At 33.8% G+C, this 21862-nt stretch overlaps 1 protein-coding gene across 1 annotated transcript in view; it reads right to left on the bottom strand.

The window, feature by feature from the left end:
• Positions 1–3641: 3641 nt before the first annotated feature.
• LOC142350483 (uncharacterized) overlaps positions 3642–21862 on the bottom strand; it is a 137498-nt gene continuing 119277 nt past the window's right edge. Inside the window, exons 8-12 of the mRNA XM_075402333.1 lie at positions 17766–17795; positions 16078–16194; positions 14916–14985; positions 14539–14601; positions 3642–3946 (exon numbers count right to left, since the gene is read on the bottom strand). Of these exons, the coding sequence (XP_075258448.1) occupies positions 3642–3946; positions 14539–14601; positions 14916–14985; positions 16078–16194; positions 17766–17795 (585 nt within the window). The remainder of the gene's footprint in view (positions 3947–14538; positions 14602–14915; positions 14986–16077; positions 16195–17765; positions 17796–21862) is intronic.

Here is a 21862-nt window from a genome sequence, read left to right as displayed (position 1 = left end):
ACCTGAGATCAGGTCTGTGTTTGAAGGCATCAGCATGTTTTGGATTGCGGTGAGGTGTGCGCTTTTTTAGTGTCGTGCCACATTACTCGTTATTTTTTATCCAGGATTTTGCCGAAGAAAAAACGCTAATGTCATCTGCCTGTTTTGTCGAGCGTTTAACTTTCTTCTGCCGAGATTCCCTTTCAACATATTTCATTATGGTTTAATCTCTTCTGCTCCAGGGTCTTTTCATTTAGTTTGGGTGACCTTCCCTCTGCAAACTGGTCTAAATCTGTGTTCCGTTCATGTTTGGTTCCAAACAGGGCCATATCCGTATTTTGTATTTACACTTCTGGCTTGTTGGGTTCCTTTAAGATGCTTGCTGTGGTGCTCAATTTACCCACCGTGCTGTCAGATGCCACAAACTCATATAACCCGTCGAGGTTCTGTTTTTGTCTATGGGAAGCATGAATTTTACGGGCAACTTTGACATGAATACTGCGTTCAGTACCGGGATTTGGTCTAAAAACTCCCAATAACCACATGAGTCGGTTTTCGTCATCATATATCTTTTGTTGCTTGTTGGGCTCTCTTGCGTTCGCGGCGCAATTGAGCTTCTCAATTTCAATATTTGAGCTCATATCTGTGTCTGCCCACTATTCGTCAGATAAGTAGGAAATTGTCTCCTCCTCTAAATAAAAATTCATTATTTTATTATCATTAAGAACTTTATCGTTTGGTTTGGTTGCCATATTAGCTGCTGGTGTGTTACAATTTCTGTCTAAAGGTGCCTCAAATGGTGTAGTAATAAATGTTTTTTAATTGGTAATTCTTAATTGTGAATAATTGCATATATTGAATTTTGTAAGTTAAATTGTTTATTTAGTCGAGCTTGCGAACATGATAGCTGTTGTTTCACTGTTTTGATAAGGTTTTCTACAAGTCGAATAGCTCTATGATCATGTGCAGCAGCATAGAGTGATTCATTATTTTTAATTTTTTTTACCTGTTAAATGTCTAGCCTAATGTAAACTCATTGATCTTAGTTCACCAAGAATATATATATTTTTACATATATGTATATATATATATATATATATATATATGTATGTTTAGAAATTTAATTAAATTAGGACTTGAAGCATTGTTTACTAATTTAATTAAGGGATAATTAGATTGTCTATCAATGCCTATGAATGAAAACTGTTCTATTTTTTTTCGTTAAGATTTGGACCGCCAAAATCCATCAGTAGTTCTTCTTTCGGTTTAATGCAATTTAGTAATGGTGGCCATCTGCTGTGCGGTATCGCTGGTTTTAATCTGTTACCGATATCTGTGCAGGCTTTGCACTAACTAGCTTTTGCTAAAATATCGCAGTGGATAGAAGGCCACTATATGTATTTTTCAAGTGATAGCATTGAAGAACGGCCCGGATACGTTGAGTCTCGTCATTCCTCAGCACGCAGTTACTCGGGCATTTGTAGGAGTTAATTTTGACGGTTTTTCTCGAGGCGTTACCGATGAAGTCACAATTAGGTTTATGTTGGTAGAGTTTTTTGCGAGAGTTATGGGCAAAAAGCGAGGTATTTTTGGGTGCCTGGTTTTTATAGTCGGAGATTTAGTATACGCGGGGTTTTGAGCTTCATTTAGGTGTTTTGAGGTGATTAATTGATTTGGCATCAAATATGGTGCTTGATGGACATAATTGTTCAGATTATTCACTTCTTTAGTGTTGGATTTTTGCAAGGCATTTGCAGTGAACTTGTTGTTGGAATTTGATTTATTTAATGGTAGAGTATATATTGGAATTTTTAATTTAGAATGTGATAAAGGCATTTGCGTCGCGATCGACGTTTTTGAGTTTTGTTTGTACATTTAAGTGGTAGTGTAAATTGAGAGGCAATTGAGGATAAGAATTTAGAATGTGGTAAATGCAATGCAAGTCCCTTGTTTTTTTTGTAATTTTCTGCTTTTAGGTATAGGTATTGCGGTGCAGCAGGCCTGTTTAGATTTGAATGGGAGAACTTTGCTTTAGAATGTTATTCAATATTTGTAACACGAATGGTTTATTTTGAATAAGTTGTTTAAATGAATGGTTGATTTTGGAAATTGTTGCTTCTAAGAAAAGTTGATTATAAGCTGAAACTTTTTTGCACGTGCAAAAGTGTTTCGAATAATGTAATCAACTAGGCCCAACGTTGCTCCTGGCGTTCAATGGCAAAAATACAAGGAAGCAATCTATCAATCCATCAGCAGTGTCAACTAATGTAGAAATTATTCGAACGATGTTCTTTGAATTTTGACGGTAGAGCTCTATGGTCTGTAAGCATTGCAAAGACTTCACTATAAAAGTAATATTTAAAATAGGCGATTGAGTATACAATTCCCAAAAGTTCCGGTTTCTTTACACTGTATTGTTCCTCTGTGGTGTTCGGAAAATGAAACGCGAATGCAAAGGGTTTCCGTCCATCTGGAATATTTTGTTGGAGTGCTGCGCCTAGTCCAGAACGCGGTGCGTCGCAATTGAATCTAACATCAAATTTAGGGTTAAAGTGGCAATTTTCAGTGCTTTGTGTTAGTTTAGCTTTAATTATGTTGAAGTGTTTGGTGTGTGATCCAGTACAAACTAAATTAGCATGATTTTTTAAGTAATGGTTGTAGTGGGAGACAGGGTTACGCTTAATGTGGTTTGAATTTACTAATGTAGTGTACTGATCAGAGAATTGATCTTAATCGTTTAAGAGTATTTGGTAGTGGAATTGATAATATAGCAGCTGTTTTGTTTTTGAGTAGAGACATGGCTGTTTGAGTAATTTATCCCCAAGAAATTCAAGACTTGGAGACTGATGCGCAAGTTATCTTGATTTTAATTTTCTAAGCATTTAGTACCATAATTAATTTGATCAAATTCTGATCCGGTACTAACTTTTATAATATCATTTAGGAAACAATACGTGTTTTGAATGCCTATAAGTTTATAGTCCATTCCTTTTTGAAATTCTGCTGGAATGTCAGTGAGACCATAAATCCAGTCTTAAATCGATATGTACCTGTTAATTCAACAAAAATAATTTTAAACTTACAGTGTTTTGCGGTCTCTTTATGTAATTGTAATTGAATACTGTATGCATATTAAAGATCTCTTGTGAAAAAGATGCTGGCTGGCTGTTAAGTGTATTTTCCAAATGTTGGGAATTGGATTCAATTAGCAATTTTATAATGGGCATTTGATATTTATTTTTATGAATTGATTTGTTGAGGAGTTTTGAATCTAATGCTAATTTAATAGATTAAACTTTCTTTACTGTAATTACGATACGTGAATTGAATTATTCATCAGAGCAACTTGACCGCTTTTTGATATAGCACCCTTTTGTGATTGGTCAAGTTCGACAGTAATTCTAGGTTGTAGGCTAATCGTAACGCGGCGACTTCATAGTGCTTTGCTGTAAAGTTTTGATGAGACCTGATATAACTATGTGTGTATTTGATAGTCCAGTTCGTGAAACTGGTTCTGAAATTGCGACGCGATCACTTGTTTTACTTTGCATGTAGAGTTATCTATTTTGTTAACTCAATTTACCATTTTTGATTGTTGTTGAAAAACTACAAGTCCAAGATCACTCAAAATGTCCCGTCCTAAGCTGTTTTTATTTCGTCATCTACCACTGCAAAATATGCGTCCATACACACCTAATCCTTGTAGGTGACTGTGGTGGTGAGTTTCCCTGAACTTTGATTGGTTCATTTGAGGATGTTATGAGGTCTTTTTTGTCTTCTGAGGCGATCCATCTTGCTGATGGTCTTGTTTTTAGAATAATTTTGGCCAATGTCTTGGTTATGATGCTACACTCACTTCCAGAGTCAATGTTCAAAATTGAGGGAGTTTCTCCGAACTGTACTTTGGCACTGAGGGACTCACTGTCATAGTTTGAGTCAAATACTTGTTCACATAGTTCTCTGTAGCCTGCAAAGTAATATACGGACAATTCATCGTCGTTTTTATCACGTAATGACTCGATCTGATTAACAATTGTTTTTTGATGTGGTGAGGTTTGTGATTGAGATTTTTTAGGTAATCTGCACTTCCTTGCAAAATGGTTTAGTATTCCGCAATTCTTGCTTTTTTTCTTTTGGCTGGACAAGTCTGACGGTGATTGTTAGTCCAGCTCTGAACATAAATTGCGCAGATACTGGTGAATTGATATTGATTTAGGGCTTATGAGTGTTGCGATTGTACCCTTGTCGTTGTTGATGGTAGTTTGTGGACAGATTACTTTTTTGGAAGTGTTTAATTATATCCACAGATTGGGTGTTGGTATTTGAATTTTGATTAATCTTTTGTTGGTTTTGGGCCCACATGAGGTTAAGACGCTAAACACACTTCCAGATTCAATAATCAAAATTGAGGGAATTTTTCCGAACTGTAATTTGGCATTGAGAGACTCTAGTTTATTTGCTGTTCCATTGGAGATAGCTGTGACATAGTCGTCGGAAACACGGTCATAGTTTGTGTCATATACTTGTTCATACAGTTCTCTGTAGCCTGCTATGTAATATATGAACAATTCATCGTCGCTTTTATCACGTGTTGACTCGATCTGATTAACAGGTGTTTTCTGATGTGGTGAGGTTCTTGATTGAGATTTTTTAGGTAATCTGCACTTGCAAAATGGTTTAGGATTCCGCAATTCTATATTTTTTTGTTTTGGATGGGCAAGTTTGACGGTGATTTTAGGTCCAGCTCTGAACACAACTTGCGCAGATACTGGTGAATTGATATTGATTTAGGGCATATGCGTTACGATTGTACCGTTGTCTTTGTTGATGGTAGTTTGTGGTACAATTACTATTTTGGAAGTGTTTAATTATATCCACAGATTGGGTGTTGGTATTTAAATTTTGATTAAACTTTTGTTGGTTTTAGGCCGCCATTTCTATATGGATGGCTATTTCTAATACTTTGGTCGGTTAAACTGATTTCCTCGTCACCTAGATTGAAAATTTCAGCTTTTTCAATGTATCTCCTATGGAAACTTGCATGGGATTCTCCTTTTTGTTGTTTTGATGAGAAAAAGACAAATGGGTCGTATGTTATGTTGCAAGACTTCAAGACTTGATGAACTAATCTTCCATGGAACGCCAAAGTTCTTTCATCGGTTCCTTTTCTTTAAGGAAATGTGGGTGTTTGCTGTTGAAGATTCTACGACCTTCTGTACCAATGCAAAGACAGAGGAGTGAAGCAGCTTTTCGATCGCAGATTTCCCAAGCTTTGTCACCTCACAAAATGCCAATCTCATCAATGTTTTGGCATCTATTCTCTCATTAATTATACCTTTAATTGTTGGTTGCGGATTTTCCGGTCTCGTTCAATTGCTTGTTTGTGGTTTTCCACCGGTTCCTCGTATGCAGTTTCTGGTGGATACGAGACTCTTGAAGTTGGTCCGTGGAAAAGAACTTCAATTTGATTTCCCTCTATTGATAGCAAAGCGAGTTTCCATTGTTGAGTCCATTTCTCTCATGACAAAGGTGGTGTGATTGTTTCTTTCTCCTAGAAAGCATCTATGTGAAGAGGAATTTTTCTTAAATCGACCGCTGACTTCGCCATATTGCACTGTCGAAGCTTAGATTGATTCATTTACGTCGCGTTAGACACTCACGTAGTTAAAATAGGCTATTGCAGCGCAAGTGTAAGTTTACTAAGTAAAGATCGGAGTTTTGGTTTTAGATTTAGGTATTGCCGTCGCGAATGACTAGCTGAGTTTCTGAGATTTTAAATTGCTAATTTTAATTTGCAACTGACGTTTAGCAACGCAAAAAGGAGAGCGAAACTAAATTTACAAATTAGATCAGAAAAGAAGTTAGATGATCATGAGGTGATCACGCGACAATAGACGAAGCTGACTTCTGTCTATATCGCGAACAGACAGTTTCCTGTTGAAAACATGAATATTGAAGAAAAAAGATCAAAACTGATTAATGATATAGATGAAAGAAAAATGAACTAAAGTACTGCCCTTGAACAAAAAATTTTAAACTAAATACGGTAATGGGATGTTGGTATGGATATCTAGTCCGTATGACGAAACCTCAGATTTAATTTGTTTTTATGGCTGAAAATGCATTTTGTAAGCAAATTTATACAACAAAAAAAGTGATTTTTCTTGTGGACTAATATTTACACGAACTACGAGGAAAACTTCCGTTTCACAAAACTTTGTGCAAATGATACCTGAGAAGTAAATGATAGAAGAAGGGGAAATAATGTCTACTAAAAATAAAAGTTGAGGCACTAATTTTTTTCAGCGTGGTAAAATCAAATTTTCAAGCCCTTATTTTTCTGTTAAAAACATCGCGAACTAAAATAGATCCTTATAGATCCTAATAGCCCCATTTCAAGCTATTTGATTGGATTAGTTAGGTAATTAGGTGTATTATTTTATGCATTAGATTTGAAACCGCTTGTTTTTAGTTACTGCGGTAATTTTTTTTGAAGTAAGATCTTGGATTGGCCACTTCATGGGGATTGAAATAAGTTCAGTCGACAAATGCGCAAATTGGCTTCAATTGCAAAGTTTTGTCTGTAATATACGCGCGGGAAGACGATTGGACTTTACATATGCAAATTAAGAAACTTTTCAACTTTACATTCATTCAGTCAATTAGAAAAGGAAAAATTCATTTGAATTGATTTTATGTAATAACTTCTTCAAACGTGATGGGATTATTTCAATAGGATGAAACAAACCGAGAGAAGTACGAAAATTTTCCAAACACTCAATACTTTTAGTACTAAATTTGAAAACTTCATAGATTTTTTAATATAAATTACAATGTTTTCAAAAATCGTAGACAATGGTTGCATAATTAAACAGAGAAGCCTAACGAGACTTGAAGGATAAGTCTGTTTTACTTCCTAAATAGTAATGAACCAGCAAGTTAGTGAAGTAAAGTTGAGATTTTTGCAATCGAAACCCAATTGTAGGGATATGTTGTAGCAGTGGTGATGGCTCTGATAACGATCGGATAATTACAGGAAAAATCAACCAACACCAGCCATCATTGTTTTTCATTCGCTATGGAATCCATTAACTTTAAAATCTTTACAGTTATAATATCATCAATGCATTTTTCGCAAATTTACGGTTTTTGAGTTGTTACAACAGTACAATTGGTGATCCTGAAAAATGATGCGGGAAAAGTTTGCAACTTGATTCTCTTATAATTGATAATGAGCATCAGCAACAAAAAATTGTCTTCTATTGCTTGTTTTGAACACATACACTTCTTCTGCTGATTCATCGAGCGAAGTTACTTTATTCACAATAGAGCAACGTTTTCATCTGATTTGTCCAACTTTCTAATATTTTTTAAGTGTTTTTTAATTGTTTCAACTTTTTTTATAAAAGGGGGAATATGTTTTAGGACTGCTTTTTTTCTCTTTTTTCGGTAAAATTTTCACGTTTTGTTGAAATAGCGTAGTGAAAAAAGTTACACTATTTTTTAGCCCTAAGAGGCCAGTTTTGTTAGGAGCAAACTACAAAAGTCTATTGCAGTTTGATAAAAAGCAAATATTAAAAAAACCTGGATGGAAGACAATAACACAAAAATAGGAAATAATTTGAGAGGTTTCTGATGCTTCAAGTAAATTTAAAAACAAACGCATTATAAACAATTGATCAAAATTACAATAAAAAACATTAATCAATCTTACAAATTCGCTGAAAAACAAAACAAAGTTAAAGTTTAAACTGAACATTAGAAAATTATTCAAAAAACTTTTTTCAGACAGAAACATATTATCTGGAGATTGAAAAAGATTTTGAAAGACTACAAAAACTCCTCAAAAAACAAGCCCTACTATCTTTTTGAACGACTGCTACCAATGCGTAGGGAACTCTTTGAGGCTGCAAAGGGCATAGATGTAAAAGTAGTCACTAAAAATTCAGAAGTGCAGGTGATTTGTGAGGGTCAGAATAGTAGAGCATTATTCCGCTCTCTTCATTCTCATGACCACCTGAACCAACTACATCCTACAGCTCTGAAACATGTCCCAAAAGTAGTATCGACTTTTTTGTGAAACTGAAAGTTAAGCGTCGTAATGACGACAAATCGGGTATACCACCTGAAAATAAAACCCCTTGTCCTAACACAATCAAGCGAAACTTGGTCAAATTAGAAATCCATTTTTTTGTTTGTACTTCTAACGTTGCAGAAGCTCCAACTAAGTTAACGCCACTCATGCAGACTTTTCTTCTCAATATACGATCCATCAGAGGTGACTTTGATGACTTAATATGTTACTTTGTATCCACTGATAATTGTTATTCAGTAATTGTTCTTACTGAAGCATGGCAGGATAATGATTTACTCTATTGAAGGGTATCAATGGTTTTTCCGAACAAATGGCAGAAACAAATGTAGTAGAGTAGGTGATTTGGTTGAAAAAGATATCCCTGTTATCAGGGAACAAATTATACAGAATTTGTGCTTTGATAACATAACGTTAACATTGAAAATCTGCAAAACTATTTTCACTGTTTCTGGTTTCTATTGCTCACCGCAAAATAAATATGATGATTTTTTGAAACATTAAAACCTTCAGGCACGCATTATCAACAGGAGCAAGGACTTTGATCATGGGTGATTTTAATATTGAGACTTCGGTTTCGAATAAAGCATGTGAAAGTCTCAGAAATTTGGTTGAGACTTTGGATTTGAAGCTGCTTGATATAAGCGGTCTAACAAGAATAACAGAAAAAACAAACACTTGTTTTGACCATGTCTTAGTATCATCCAGATTTAAGTTTATTGATGCTTTTGTTGAAAAGAGTAATTTAGGCGATCATTGGGTATTCTGTTGGTTACAGATAAAAACAATCAGGCTTTTAATGAAGTAAAACAAAGAAGACCATTGTAGAACTTGAAATATTCTGACATATCATGAAGGTTTTATTAAGCTAAATATTACTGGGAAACCGCAACTTCGAAAAAACTGAACTTGATCATGTCTACAAAATTTTAATCGAATTTCTTGTATCAACGCTTGACACCTTCTTTCCTCTAAAATCATTTGTCAAAATTCAACAAAATTTTAGACCTCAATGGATGCCCCGAAAAATACAGAATGCCTGTAAAAACAAACAGAAAGCCTATCAAAAATTTCTGCTGACAAATTCGAAAAATGTAAGGTCTATTTTCAAACAAAACAAAAGAAAATGCGTAAATTTGATTCGTAAAGCAAAAGGGTATCGTATCAAAAATTTTCAAAAAACAATTTTTTACTTAAATCTTGAAATAAATTTTTTCAATTACACTAATGCATTGCAAAATCAGAATCAAACAGATAACGTGGACATCACTCTCGCTCAATTTGACAATTTCTGCACATCAATTGGACCAGAAAAGGAATAAAAAATTCCACAAAATACTCGTGCTTTTCAAACTTCACCAAATGAAAACTCCCTTTTTTTCCAGCGGGTATCCCAGAGATATACAATGTTTGCATGGAGCTATCGATCAGCCAAGCAGTGGATACAGACGGTTTGAATTAATTTTTTGTCAAAATTTTTGGTCCAATCATTTGTACACCTCTTGTATCACTTTTCAACAAATCAAAAAGTGAGGAATATTATCCGATTCTTCTCAAAATAGCAAAAAAAACTTTCCTGTTTTCAAAGCTGATTACCGGCAGAAACTCAACATTTTTAGGCCTAATTTATTATTATCTTCACTCAGTAACATTTTTGAGAAAATTCACAAAGTTTAACGGGTTTTCTACATAAAAATAATCAAATAACCGAGCAATATTATATTGTTTTCCAACCCAAAAAGTCTACAATCCAGGCATTAGAAAAAAATGAAAGAATTAGGCGACTGCTTGATTCGAACTTGAGTATTTTGGGACTGTTCCTGGATGTGAAAAAAGCTTTCAACACAGTAGATAATTGAACATTGTTAAAGAAATTGGAAGATGTTGGCACCGAGATACAGTATTGATAATACTAGAGAAATATCTTCAATAACGCAAACAATATGTGCAAGTGGGATCTATTGGTTCCATATCTCCGGAGACTTGAAGGGTATACCTCAGGGTTCAATAGTAGAGCCATTGCTTTTCATCATATACTTAAATGATTTACCACTTTGGGTCATAAACAAAGACTGCTCAATTACAATGTATGCAGATGACAAAACGCTTACTTTTCAATCGAAAATTATGCTATGAGCAAATGTAATCATACTAATGCAATACTGGTTGAATGATTTAGTTATAACAGTCTAAGTCAAAACGTAGAAAAAAAACTTTATTGCTTCAATTGAGTAAAAAAATTTGAGGTAGGAATCATATCATACGGTTTGATAATTCCAAAGTCAGGGTTACTGATGTGAAGAATTATTTAAGAGTCGACATAGATTCACAATTGAATTCAAATCTCATATATCACAAATAAGGAAAAAAAACTTGCAAAACTGTGTGGTTTTGTGGTTTTTAAAGTGTATTCAGAACTCTTTAAATGTGCACCACCCTATTTTCTTTTACAAATTTACGTAGAGCCCGTTATATCTTATGGTCTCCTTGTTTACGTATCTGAAACAAAAACAATTTGCAACTAATTTTCACTATACAAAAACGTATATCTCGAATGATTTTCTAAAAGCAAAAAATTCTCCCACCCACTCCCTTGTATGAGAAAGCCAACATTTTCACTGTCCATGAACTATTCAGAATGCAGTTTCTGCAATATGCAACAGACAACATAATTGCTTTCTCTAACGCTGTAAAAATGAGTACTAGAATTCTAAACTAGATCTATTTGAACAAAAAGTGCATCCGAAGCTAATAATGAAGTTGTCGATTGAAAACCAATCTCTAAAGCTTTTAAATTGTTTAAAAAAAACAGGGAATATGGGATGCTAACCTCGGTAGTCAGCGTCATAACTTGAGATAAAAAGCGTGTAGGTATATAGTAAAAAAAATCATACAGAGAAACTCTTAGATTCTTTGAAGTGAGAAACCATGCTGAGTGAATTTTGCATTTCTATAACTCTTTTCATTTCTAAAACATAATATAATGACTTTCTATTTGTGCAGTTATGTGAAAGATCGATAAAATCATTAAAACTATTCTTCTTAGCCATCACAATGAATAGTTTTCTTCTTATTAGAAAAAATCTTTTTTGTTCATTTTTCATGGAATTTTCTCTTATTCAAAAAGACAAAAATTAAATTAAGTCTATTATCTGTTGTGTGCTGAAATCTTTCACTTTCTGAAAGAAAACTTTATAGTGCGCAAAAAACGAAGGGGAGAGAAATTCTTTAATTATGACGTTTGGTTTTAACTGTTTATGGGTTGTAACTGTTTTAACCGTTGAATTAAAAACCATCCTACCATTTTTCGTCTAAAGAGAATCCAGAAAACATCGGAATTGAGCAATTTTTCTGTACTTGCGACCAAAACATCAAACAATCGTCTTTTGGTAAAAATGGTTATTGAATGTTTCTGATTCTCTATCTAGTTTGTCAATTATTTATGCAGAAAAGGTGAAACATTTACCAGTATATTTGAGTTTCGAATAAAAAAAACCTGAAAATCGCACTTTCCTTTGAATGTTTGGAAAACTAGAAGATCGCACTTTCCTTTTTAGCATCTGCACAAAATCACAATGTACTTGGTAAACCCTTCTCTTGCCTTCAAGTGTGTTTTTCAAACTTTTCAAGTACATAACAAGACCAAAACAACTACATGAGAAAAGAAAGAAGGAAAATAACTTGTTTATAATTTAGGCATATCACTTTATAGATTTAGGCAACACAAAACTGAGCCCTGATGTTTAGGGTTCTATTTGACCGATACCTGATCTGCAATTTTATATCAACACCTAAAAACAGAATTTTCACCATTCCACATTCTTTCAATTGATACTTCATTGGCATTTAAAAGTCAATTTTTATCCAGCTTGATAATTTACATGCTTGAGTTACTTTGCGAATAACATCGCCAGTTTCTCGTTAGAAAAAATAAGAACTTTCATTTCATGATTATTTACGTAAACATTGAGAAGAAAGAACATATTTCTTTGTTTGGTTTTTTTTAAATTGTACAAAATTCAAAATTGTAAATATGTAAGACTAAGAATATGAAAAATACTTTAAAAAATTTTAAAAAAGAAGTGTAATCTCTCAAAAAAACAAAGAGACAGATAAAAATCAGACTCGACTCTAATATTTTTCACTCTTTTCTAAGAAAACTTTTTAACTGGATCTTTGATCAATATTATTGACCAGCAGTTTAAAAAATGTATAAAGGTGAAAAATCTCTTTCTGAATCTGATTTCAGTTTTTTTATTCCGTTTGAAGCTAATCTTTGAGCCGCTCCTTTGTTTGCTAAGAATAGTAAGTGAAGTGATATCAGAAAGTTGTTTCACAACCGATTGCGTGTATTTCATCAATTTGAGTTTTGTGAGTGCTCTTTTTGAAAATTATGTTTCTGTTAAAATCCGTTTTACAGTGCAAAACATTATCATGTGATGAAATATCGCATAGCACATTGAGGTCAAAGTTTGCATTTTTTACAAAATAAAAAATACTCAGAATTGCTTCTTAAAAAGGCTTCTATTTGAACTTCGAGAAGTCGATAGGTAAAATAGCTTTCTTTTTCTAAACAAAGAGGTCTTTTCGTCAAATTTGAGTCTTATATTACATAACTCTGTGCTATACACGATCTTGCATGAGCCCTCGTTTTACAGAAAGCAACGTGTACCTCTGTTAAAATTTTGAGATCAGGTTTTTGGGCAAACAACAAAAAATTAGATAAATATTTTATGCAAAATACCTTTTTTCTGAAAAACAGGTCAACTAACTGATGAAATTGTAACCTTTTTTTAATCATTGTTTAGCTTGAAAAATTAAGTGCTCACTTTAAACATTTTTCTACATGCTAGTTTGAAATGATTCTGAGAATCTTCTCTAAGTGTGTTCAAAACTGTTCAAAGTGTGTTGGAAGAACTTAGGTACACCGGAAAATTTTGGCTATTTATCTATCCGGAAAAAATTTCGGTGAGCTCATTTTCCTTCATTTTTCAATGAGAAAGGATATTTGACACTCTTTTGAAAAGAAAATTACAATCTCCCTTTCGAAAGTCAAGCCTCCCTGTCAAAATCCTTTAGTCAAGCCTCAAAGAAAATTTAAAGCCATCATCATCCCGTCCTACTCAAGAAAACAAAGTTAATTAGAGAATCACGAAAAACAAAAGTATTGAGAAAAGTGAGAAAAAGGAAGAACTCCTTTTAGGGTGCCGTATTAATATTTTTCTGAATTTTTTTGGCTTTCTTTTTTCGGTGGCCAGATTATATGTAGAACCAAATAATGCGGCGTTTCGATATTTTTAGCTGTAGATTTCAATGTTTTAGGAGTGGTTTTACCGCAATTTTTCAAGCGAAAATTGCAATCTCCAAAGACTCTGGCAGAGGAAGAAATACGACATCTTGTATAATGTCTGTCTTTTAAGATTCCGGAGAAAAAATGTATATCTTGTAGGATTCTGGCAGAAACGTTGCAAGAATATGCATAATCCTGCAAGTTTTTTGGAGAATCTGTCAGAATTTTGCAAGATGTTGCAATCTGTCAGAATTTTTGCTTCATTGGCCGTAAAAATTAATGCAAGACCATTAAGAAGACAGCTTGATGCGATTATTCCGACAAACGACTTTCGTTTGCAGAGTGAAGCGTATACCCTGGTCAATTATCTTTGACTACAAGGTGTGAAGAAATGCAAAACATCGTCAGCAAAATTTGCTAATCTAGAGTACAACTTTGTTTAATCTTTTAAGACTTAAAAAACACTACCCGGGTCGGATGTAAGCGCCGTTTCATTGAATTATTTTGTAAGAAAAGCGCTGAATGTGCTAAAATTATGTAAGAAATGAGTTGGATGCACTGAATTGCGCTAAAATGAGCTGAAACGCGCTGATGGTTCAAATTTTTCAGCGCAAATATCTTACATTATCTTGCGCTGAAATGCGCTGAAAATTTGTAAGAAGAAATGCATTTGAATATCAGCACATTTCTTAAATATAGATAGTGGATTCAAACGCTTTTTGACACCGATTCCTTAATTTCGAACCACTTAATTCTCCTTATATAGCAAATAACTTTAGCTGAAAATCTGCAAGAAATGCTCTGAATTTTCAGCGCATTTCTTACATAATTTCCGCGCATTTCTTCCTAAACTGTCTATTACTATAAATTCATACTAAATAGGAAGAATTTCTCGAATCAATTGGGCAGTGGATTGATAGATGGCTACGTCACCGGAGAGCAGGGTTCGATTCTCAGTGATAGCTATATTTTGAAAACTCAGTGTTTTTCAGCGCCTTTCTTGCAAAATTTCAGCGCATTTAAACACAAGTCACCGCATTTTTTGTAAGGTTTATGAGCTGAACTTTTTGAAAAATCAGCGCACTTCAGCGCATTTCTTACATAATTTTTCTCGACACGGGTAATTAGGCCAAAAAAAATCTTTCAAGACTAAATAGGTAGATAAAAAGCGACAAACCTTCCAGGATTACATTTGTAGATGAGACAGCCACATTGTTTTGGAAGTTCAATCTCGCATAACCTGAAAATAACGCAGGCTAATTATTATTCTCCAGGTCCTGTGTTCAGTATTTCTTTTATACTGAGTAAACTTTTCTATTCCATTACGAACCTTAATTTGTTACCCCTGCCAAACGCACCTTCACAGTCGGAAATAATTTTTCACGCCTCAAATAATTGTGCTCAATTATATGACCGGTTGTGATGGGAACACACCCGAATTGTGTTTTGAAATGAGGAATATAATCATTTTGCTGCATACTGGGCATACAAATCTTTTGCCCCAAACATCGGCTACGCTTCTCCAGAATCTACTGAACATATATCAAAAACTACCATGGGATGATTGATGGATTACGTCTTCCTGTATTTTGATACCACGAAGCGTCAATATCTCAATTACCACCTGCAGATTGTTAAAAAACATATGACTGCAGAAAAAAACTGCAATAATGATTTTCTGTCTAGGAGAAGAAAATTTATCCCGCTCCCAACCCCCCAGAGATTCATGTATTATCGTTTCGAACGATGATTGATATAGAAAACTGTTTCTGTTTGTGTGCCAAGCCCGGTAAGCGCTTGCTTACATTTGCCACCAACAAGGTTGCGTGCCATGCATTACATAATGGTTTGTTGTGCAGTGGAACTTGCTTTCTAGTTGTGCATGTGAACCTGGATTGCTCATCATAAAAATTTCTTACGTAGTCAGGTATTGTATAATTTCTTGGATTTGTAAAAAGTGATGACCATACCAGAAACATCAGCAAGTAACAAAACTCCTAGGCATTACGTGGCGAATGTCCAAAAAATTTTCAAAAAAAATTGCGTTTTATGGAAAGGAAACTTTTTTGAGCATTCAATTAGCCGAAAACTTTTTTGTCCAAACTTTATTAGTAATTACTTTAGGTCGAATTTAAAGACTTAATTGTTTTGGTGAACAGTGCTCTGAGTAATTACAAAACCACTAACAATCCTCTTAAATCCATAAATAGTATAGAGAAGAACATTTCTGAAATTAATCACCAGTTAAGCATTAAAATTCTTTCATTTTCAAAATACAGTATCCGTGGAGTTTGGTTTATTTGAAGGAAATTTGAACTAAATTAACCCAGTGCCACTCGTTTCCATACACACTTACAACTCTAGTTTTAGAATATGAGTCGTAAAAAAGCGGGAAAAAGTTGATAATTTACACTCCATTTTTCGTAGATTGGCCACGTAATGGGTAACTGAAGCAAAGGAAATGAATCAAATCTGTAAAACTTTAAGACAAGCGTTGATTGTTAGGAAACTAGGTCATATATCATTTTTATATATTCTTAGCAGTCAAGCAGGGATCATAAAATTTTATCAAAATATAAAGTATTTGATAATTAAAAACCCTGATTTGCAAGAGCAGCAAATTATGCCATGATTCCTATTCGTAAAACTAATGGGACAAAAAATCATTGTCATTTAGTGGAGAGAAGGGTGGATCAGATCTAAAGTTTGTAATAACTTGAGCAGAAGTGTCCGTCTCCATTGAGGGGGAAGCGACAGAAGCAGTCATGCTCCAATCCGTTGAATGTACAGATGGCCAAATCACTGCACGTATGATGTCCAGTTTCGCATGGATCTGAAAAAAAACCACATCCGGACGAGTTGACAACCTATCCGGGCCGGAAAATTGTGCTGAACTTTTTACGAAGTGTACTGAAATGCGCTGATATTTCAATAATTTTAGCGCAAAAACGTAATATAATAATGCGCTGAACTGCGCTAGAACGCAGTGAAACTTTCCAACAAATGCGCTGAAAACCACTGAATTTTCAAAAAAAAACACATGGGTCACTGTGCCTCGGTCCCTGCTTTTCTGTGCCAACCCATCACTTAATCCATTGCACCAATGACTCCTGAAAATATTGCCAGTTAGTTTCATTTTATATTAAAAAACAGTTTTAGTGAAAAGTTTGCTGAATTTATGTAAAAAAGTGCGCTCAAAATCCAGTGCAATCATTGCATTATTTTAGCGCACTTCTTACAAAATGTCGGTTGTGAATGAAAGAACAATAAAATACAGGATTTAGTGCCAAAAAATTGTCTAAACGTTTTGCATTCAATTAAGAAATCATCTGAAATCTGAAAAAAAAAATTAACAAGTTCAGCTCATTTTAGCGTATTTTATGTCAGATTTTTGAACCAAACATTTTGAACAAACAGTGCATTTTAGCGCACTTAAGTGCATTCAGCTCGTCTCTTACAGAATTTTAGCACAGTCAGCGCATTTCGTACAAAATAAGGCGCTGAAACGGCGCTGACATGTCGACCTGGGTGAAATAAATTGCTAGACTAGCTTAATTAAGAAATCATGGCGAAAACTGCTAGCTTGATTTTCAGACCTTTTCTTGTTAAGATGTTTTTTAATTAAATTAACAAATTTTGTCGCCACATTAGCCGTATAATACGACATAAATCATCAGTTGAGAATTATGTGCAATTGAACTGATGTTTGCCGTGCAAGACATGTTAGTCAATGTGTTGATGTCTATGAAGAAAGTACCCGGAGGTTGGCGGCAGGACAAATCAGCACTGAATCAGTCAAGAATCATTCTGAGTTTTACGATGACCAGTTTTCTGTTCATGTCACTACATTCTTCACTGGCCAGTTTGATTTTTGAATAATATTCACTCCTTGGAAAAATATAGGTTCAACTTAAATCCCACCAAGAAGGTTTGTTTATGTGGGACTCGAGTTTCCGTGTGGGTACTTCTAACTGTTAATGTACGTAGTAAATTGTAACCACTAAGCTAAATGAGCTTTGCGGTAATTGCCTTCAAGCTAGTTTATATATAATAAGTGAGTATACTACTATAGTAAGTACCAGTTATGAGCTTAAAAAAGTTTGAAATAATTTTGCTGAGACTAAATTTTGAGGTATGAGTTATTGTCAAACTATGCAGGATAAGTTCAGCTTGGGTGAACTCTATGACCTCAATTTAATCATAATGAAGAAAAATGCACATAAAGAAACCTAAAATATACTGGTGAAGCAATGTTTCAGAGCTGTTTATGTTTTTCCATCTTGAAATGTGCTGGTTAAGCGTTGAATTGCTCTGAGACTCAAGTCCGGGTACCTCTTTGAGACTCTCGAGTACTTTTTTCCTGAAAAATTAATAATATACAGCATTGGAAAAGTTTTTACTTACTTTCCATGGCCACAGTGGGGTGAAGCGCACCTAAACAAATGTTGGGTTGAGAAATTGCCAAGTCGTTGACAACTCTATATAAGTGATGATACTTCTCAAGAGAGAGAAGATCGAAGAGTTGTAAACAAAAATAAAAATTCTGACGTTTCATTGCCAATTTTTTGAAAAATAAAAGAAACTTCATCGTCATAGTCTTACAGGGAGAAATTGCCTCTTTCCTTTTTTCTACGATGAGTTTAAATTAATTTGAGTGGGTCATATCTGTTTTGTGGAAGAATTTACGAATGCCCTTGGAAGGGAAAAATTATTCCTTTACCATTTTTAACCATTAAGTTGAACAATATTTTTTTAATATACCAGAGAGAAGCGTTTGTTGTTTCAAGTTTTCTTATGACATGATAAACGTAGAAATGATCCTAGTGTTTAGAATAAAAAAATATGTGCACTTTTTTTTAAATAAATGTACTGGTTTAAAAGTTAGAGCGATATCCTGGGTCTGTCATTGCTTGGTGTCCAGCGTCTCTTTTGCTTCTGATGTACAGCTGGTCTGCTTCATAAGGCCTAACTAGTCATCGCGGGTAGTGACTAATATTCCGAGTCTCTTTCAAAAGCAAAAACAAAAAACTTCAACGGCTAAAGCGAATATAATGTTGCGAGTTTTCTTGCAAGCTAAATAAAATTTCTTGACAATTTTTTGAGCAAAGAGCATAGACTATTGAGAGAAAGAATCCTGTATGAAAAAACAGTACCACTGTTCGCTTTTTTCAATACTGTTGCATACTTTTCATTTCATTCATATATGGCGGATCATCTCGTTCTCGTCATCAGCTTTGAAATGAACAAAATGATCGAAAGTTAACCCTTGAAAAAAAATTGGTTCGGCAAACCATACGAAAGCCACCTTCAATGGATTTTAATCTTATTGTTCCGACGCCACTTGAGGGGGGGGGGGGGGACGATATACTCAAAAGACTTTTTTTGTTCAATCAATTTTGACCGATCGATATATTCATCGTAGAGAGTTGTGAGTGGTATCACTAAAAAGCGCGTCCAGCGTAGAAAATGGAAATAGATTTTTTTAATTTCGTTTTTTAGAATGAGTTATCGAGGTTTATTTTTTGTGAAAATTTAAATTTGTTTGCATTATTTTTGTTCACATTTTGTGGATAATTTACCCAAAAAGCAGTCAATTTTGATGAAGAAAGGTTAAAATTGTTAACAATAGTGTTGTCGATTGGTTTCTGAAGACAAAAACTATTTATTTTGTTTTTTAGGCGTATGATACTTCCTGGTGAATGAAAGGTCTCACTAAATTTTTCTTGAGGATAAAATGAGCCTTCGTTCTTATTTGAGTGGAAAGCTGATGGCTTTCTGACATTGAAAACAACAAAAAAAAAATCACTTTTTAACTTTTCATTTTTGTTCTTTTCTATGTGTGTCTTCGTTTCTAGTCTCGTTAATTATATGTCACAAATGACATTGTTGGCTTCGTCGTCATGCTCAAGTGAACAGAATTTAACGTTTTTAAAGCTTTCGAGTGATTTTCGTTTCTGGCTTTGAAAAGGGTCTTTCGCAAAAAAGAGTAATTCCATTTTAATTGTCGTCTATATTTGACGTTCTGCTTGTAAACTTAGGACATATTCCGAAGAATAACAGTTCTCAATCACTTTGTTTGGACGAATAAGCGAGTTGATTTAAGTTTTTTTCACTTTATAGCTAATGGCTTTCATGACTTTGAAAATAGTTGTCTTGGAAAAATACGATGTATATTTCTTAATTTTTCTCAACTTTTATCTTTTTTCAGCTTTTCACCTGGTCCCATTAATGAGAAGTCAGATTACACATTATTGGTATTCACCGACGACGCAAATAAACTTATTCTGAGGGGAAAAATGACTTTACGGCTCCGACCTTGTTTCTCGTTTCAATTGATTTTTTGCTTTTTGTCTCTTTTTGTTGTTCTTTTTGTAATCGCATAAAAAATTGAATAAACACAGTTCCCAATGCCCTCCTATACAAGCATTGGTAATAATAAAACATTTGGATCTTTTCAGTTGATATCTAATGGTTTTCATTTCTTTGCGATAAATGATTTTAAAAGTGTAAGCGAAATTAATAACTTTTGCTGTTTTCGTTTTTTTTGTCTAAATACATCCGAGCCCTATTTTTGGCTGCTGGTCCCAAATCTTTTGTACAAAAATGAAATATATTTTGTTCAGTTTCAGCTTTCTCCGACTTGACTTTAATGTTAATTTTTTTTAAACGGACATAAAATTTTGGATTAAAAAAATTGTTGTTGTTTTTGTTCCATTTCGTTGTTTGTACTGCCTCGTTTTCTTGATAATGGCAGATCTCATCAGTACAATGCAGTTTTGTTTTACTTCACTGAAGTATTTGCATTATAGGCGATAATTTTATTAATACACCAAATTTTTAGAGATACTTGAATTTTTGGGTGTTTTCTGTCTGTTTGTTTGGTAGAAAATTATTCCAAGAACCTGGATGAGCGGGGCCGGTACTTTATGTGCAAACGCACATTACCGAGCCTCTTTGTGCTTATCGATATTTACTTCTGCTAAATCTTTGCTGTTTTGCAAAGAATTACATCATTTATTTTCCAAAAACTGCCTTTTGCCGTTGTAACTGTTTGAGTTTTAAATGGAAAAATTTCGAGACCAATAGAAACCTGAATAAAGAATTAGATTGAAAAACAGCTATCAAAATATTTGTATAATGAATTCGAAAACAATTATTGCTCAAAAAACACAAAAATTGCAAAAATCTGCTTTGCTTTCTTCGTTTATTCGCGCACGTATTTTAAATTTTTAAGGTGAATCATGCAAATTTGTGATCTTGTTTTATCAATCATTAGACATAGAGACGAGATTATAAAATAAAAGTTTTTAGAATAACATATTTTATTAGATATGAATAGAACAGCTCCATTTATCTCAAGCATTCCTGTTTGACAATGTTTCAATCAAAGAGAAAATGATTAACAACGTTTTTGGTTGACAGCTTAAAAAGGTTAAAACCAATCAAAATAGAAAACAACCGAAGGTGCATTTAGTGAAAAAATTTAAGCAGAACAAATTTTCGAAGCCATATATAATTAAAAGTTAAATGTTTTCTATTTTCAGCTTAAAGTCTTTTGGAATATTTGATAAGGTTACGTACAGGAAAATTTTTTAGCTTATGTTTGCTGCCTGTTGTTTCAAATCTTTTCCGTTTGTGCCTCCAAACGGAAAAATGTAAAAATTTGGCTCGTGCGTTTGTGGGTTGCAAATAATATGCGCTCGCTAAGCTTGGGAGCACAAAACGGAAAAGATCCGGTTTTTATTCATGTACTTAACAAATGCAAGACAAAAATCTTCTGAAAATGAGAGTCAAATCTATTTTGAATGTCGGACATTTAAAATAAGGGCACTAAAATTGCTCTTTCATTGAATAAACCGCATAAATAGTGCTCAACATCAATCAAAACTGTCGAATTTGGCGAAGAATTTTAGTTGACGGAAATAAAAAACCCTTCAAGAATGTTGTCAATCGAGTGTAAACGCTGCTTTTCATCCATTATTTGAACGCGTTGCTTTCTTGGATTAGGGATCAAAATTTAGAATTTGACTTAGAACTATGGATTTTTTTAAAAATGTTTGAACTCGTGACTCAACGCTTTTCTTCGCAGAAAAACTTGACGTTTTATTTCAGTATTTAACTTCAGCAGCCTATACTGTGTATCATTTTCTTCGATTTGTTCAATTTGGAGAGATGTTGAGGTTGTACTGGTCCAGTTGCTAATAGTGGTCTCTTTTATGTGAGATTAGAAATTGACATCGTTGACTGCCCTTTTTTCATCCATCTTCCATCTTTCTTTCAAAAGAATCCACATTTTTAAAAATTTATTAAAAGATTTATTTATAGATTAAGGAAAGTGAAAACGTTTTCTCGAAGTGAAATAAACTTTACAGCTAAAATCGCCAAAATTATTGTTTTGTAGTTCAAGGGACAAATTTTGTTAAACGTACAAATATATTAATCATAAAATTTTATACAAATTGCAAAATTCAAATATAAAACGGCATTCAATAAAATTTTTT

This window comes from Convolutriloba macropyga, chromosome 12 (genome assembly GCF_964194025.1).
Source record: "Convolutriloba macropyga chromosome 12, txConMacr16.3, whole genome shotgun sequence".
NCBI classification, from domain to species: Eukaryota; Metazoa; Xenacoelomorpha; order Acoela; family Convolutidae; genus Convolutriloba; species Convolutriloba macropyga.
This window is presented reverse-complemented; position numbering and strand designations above follow the sequence as displayed.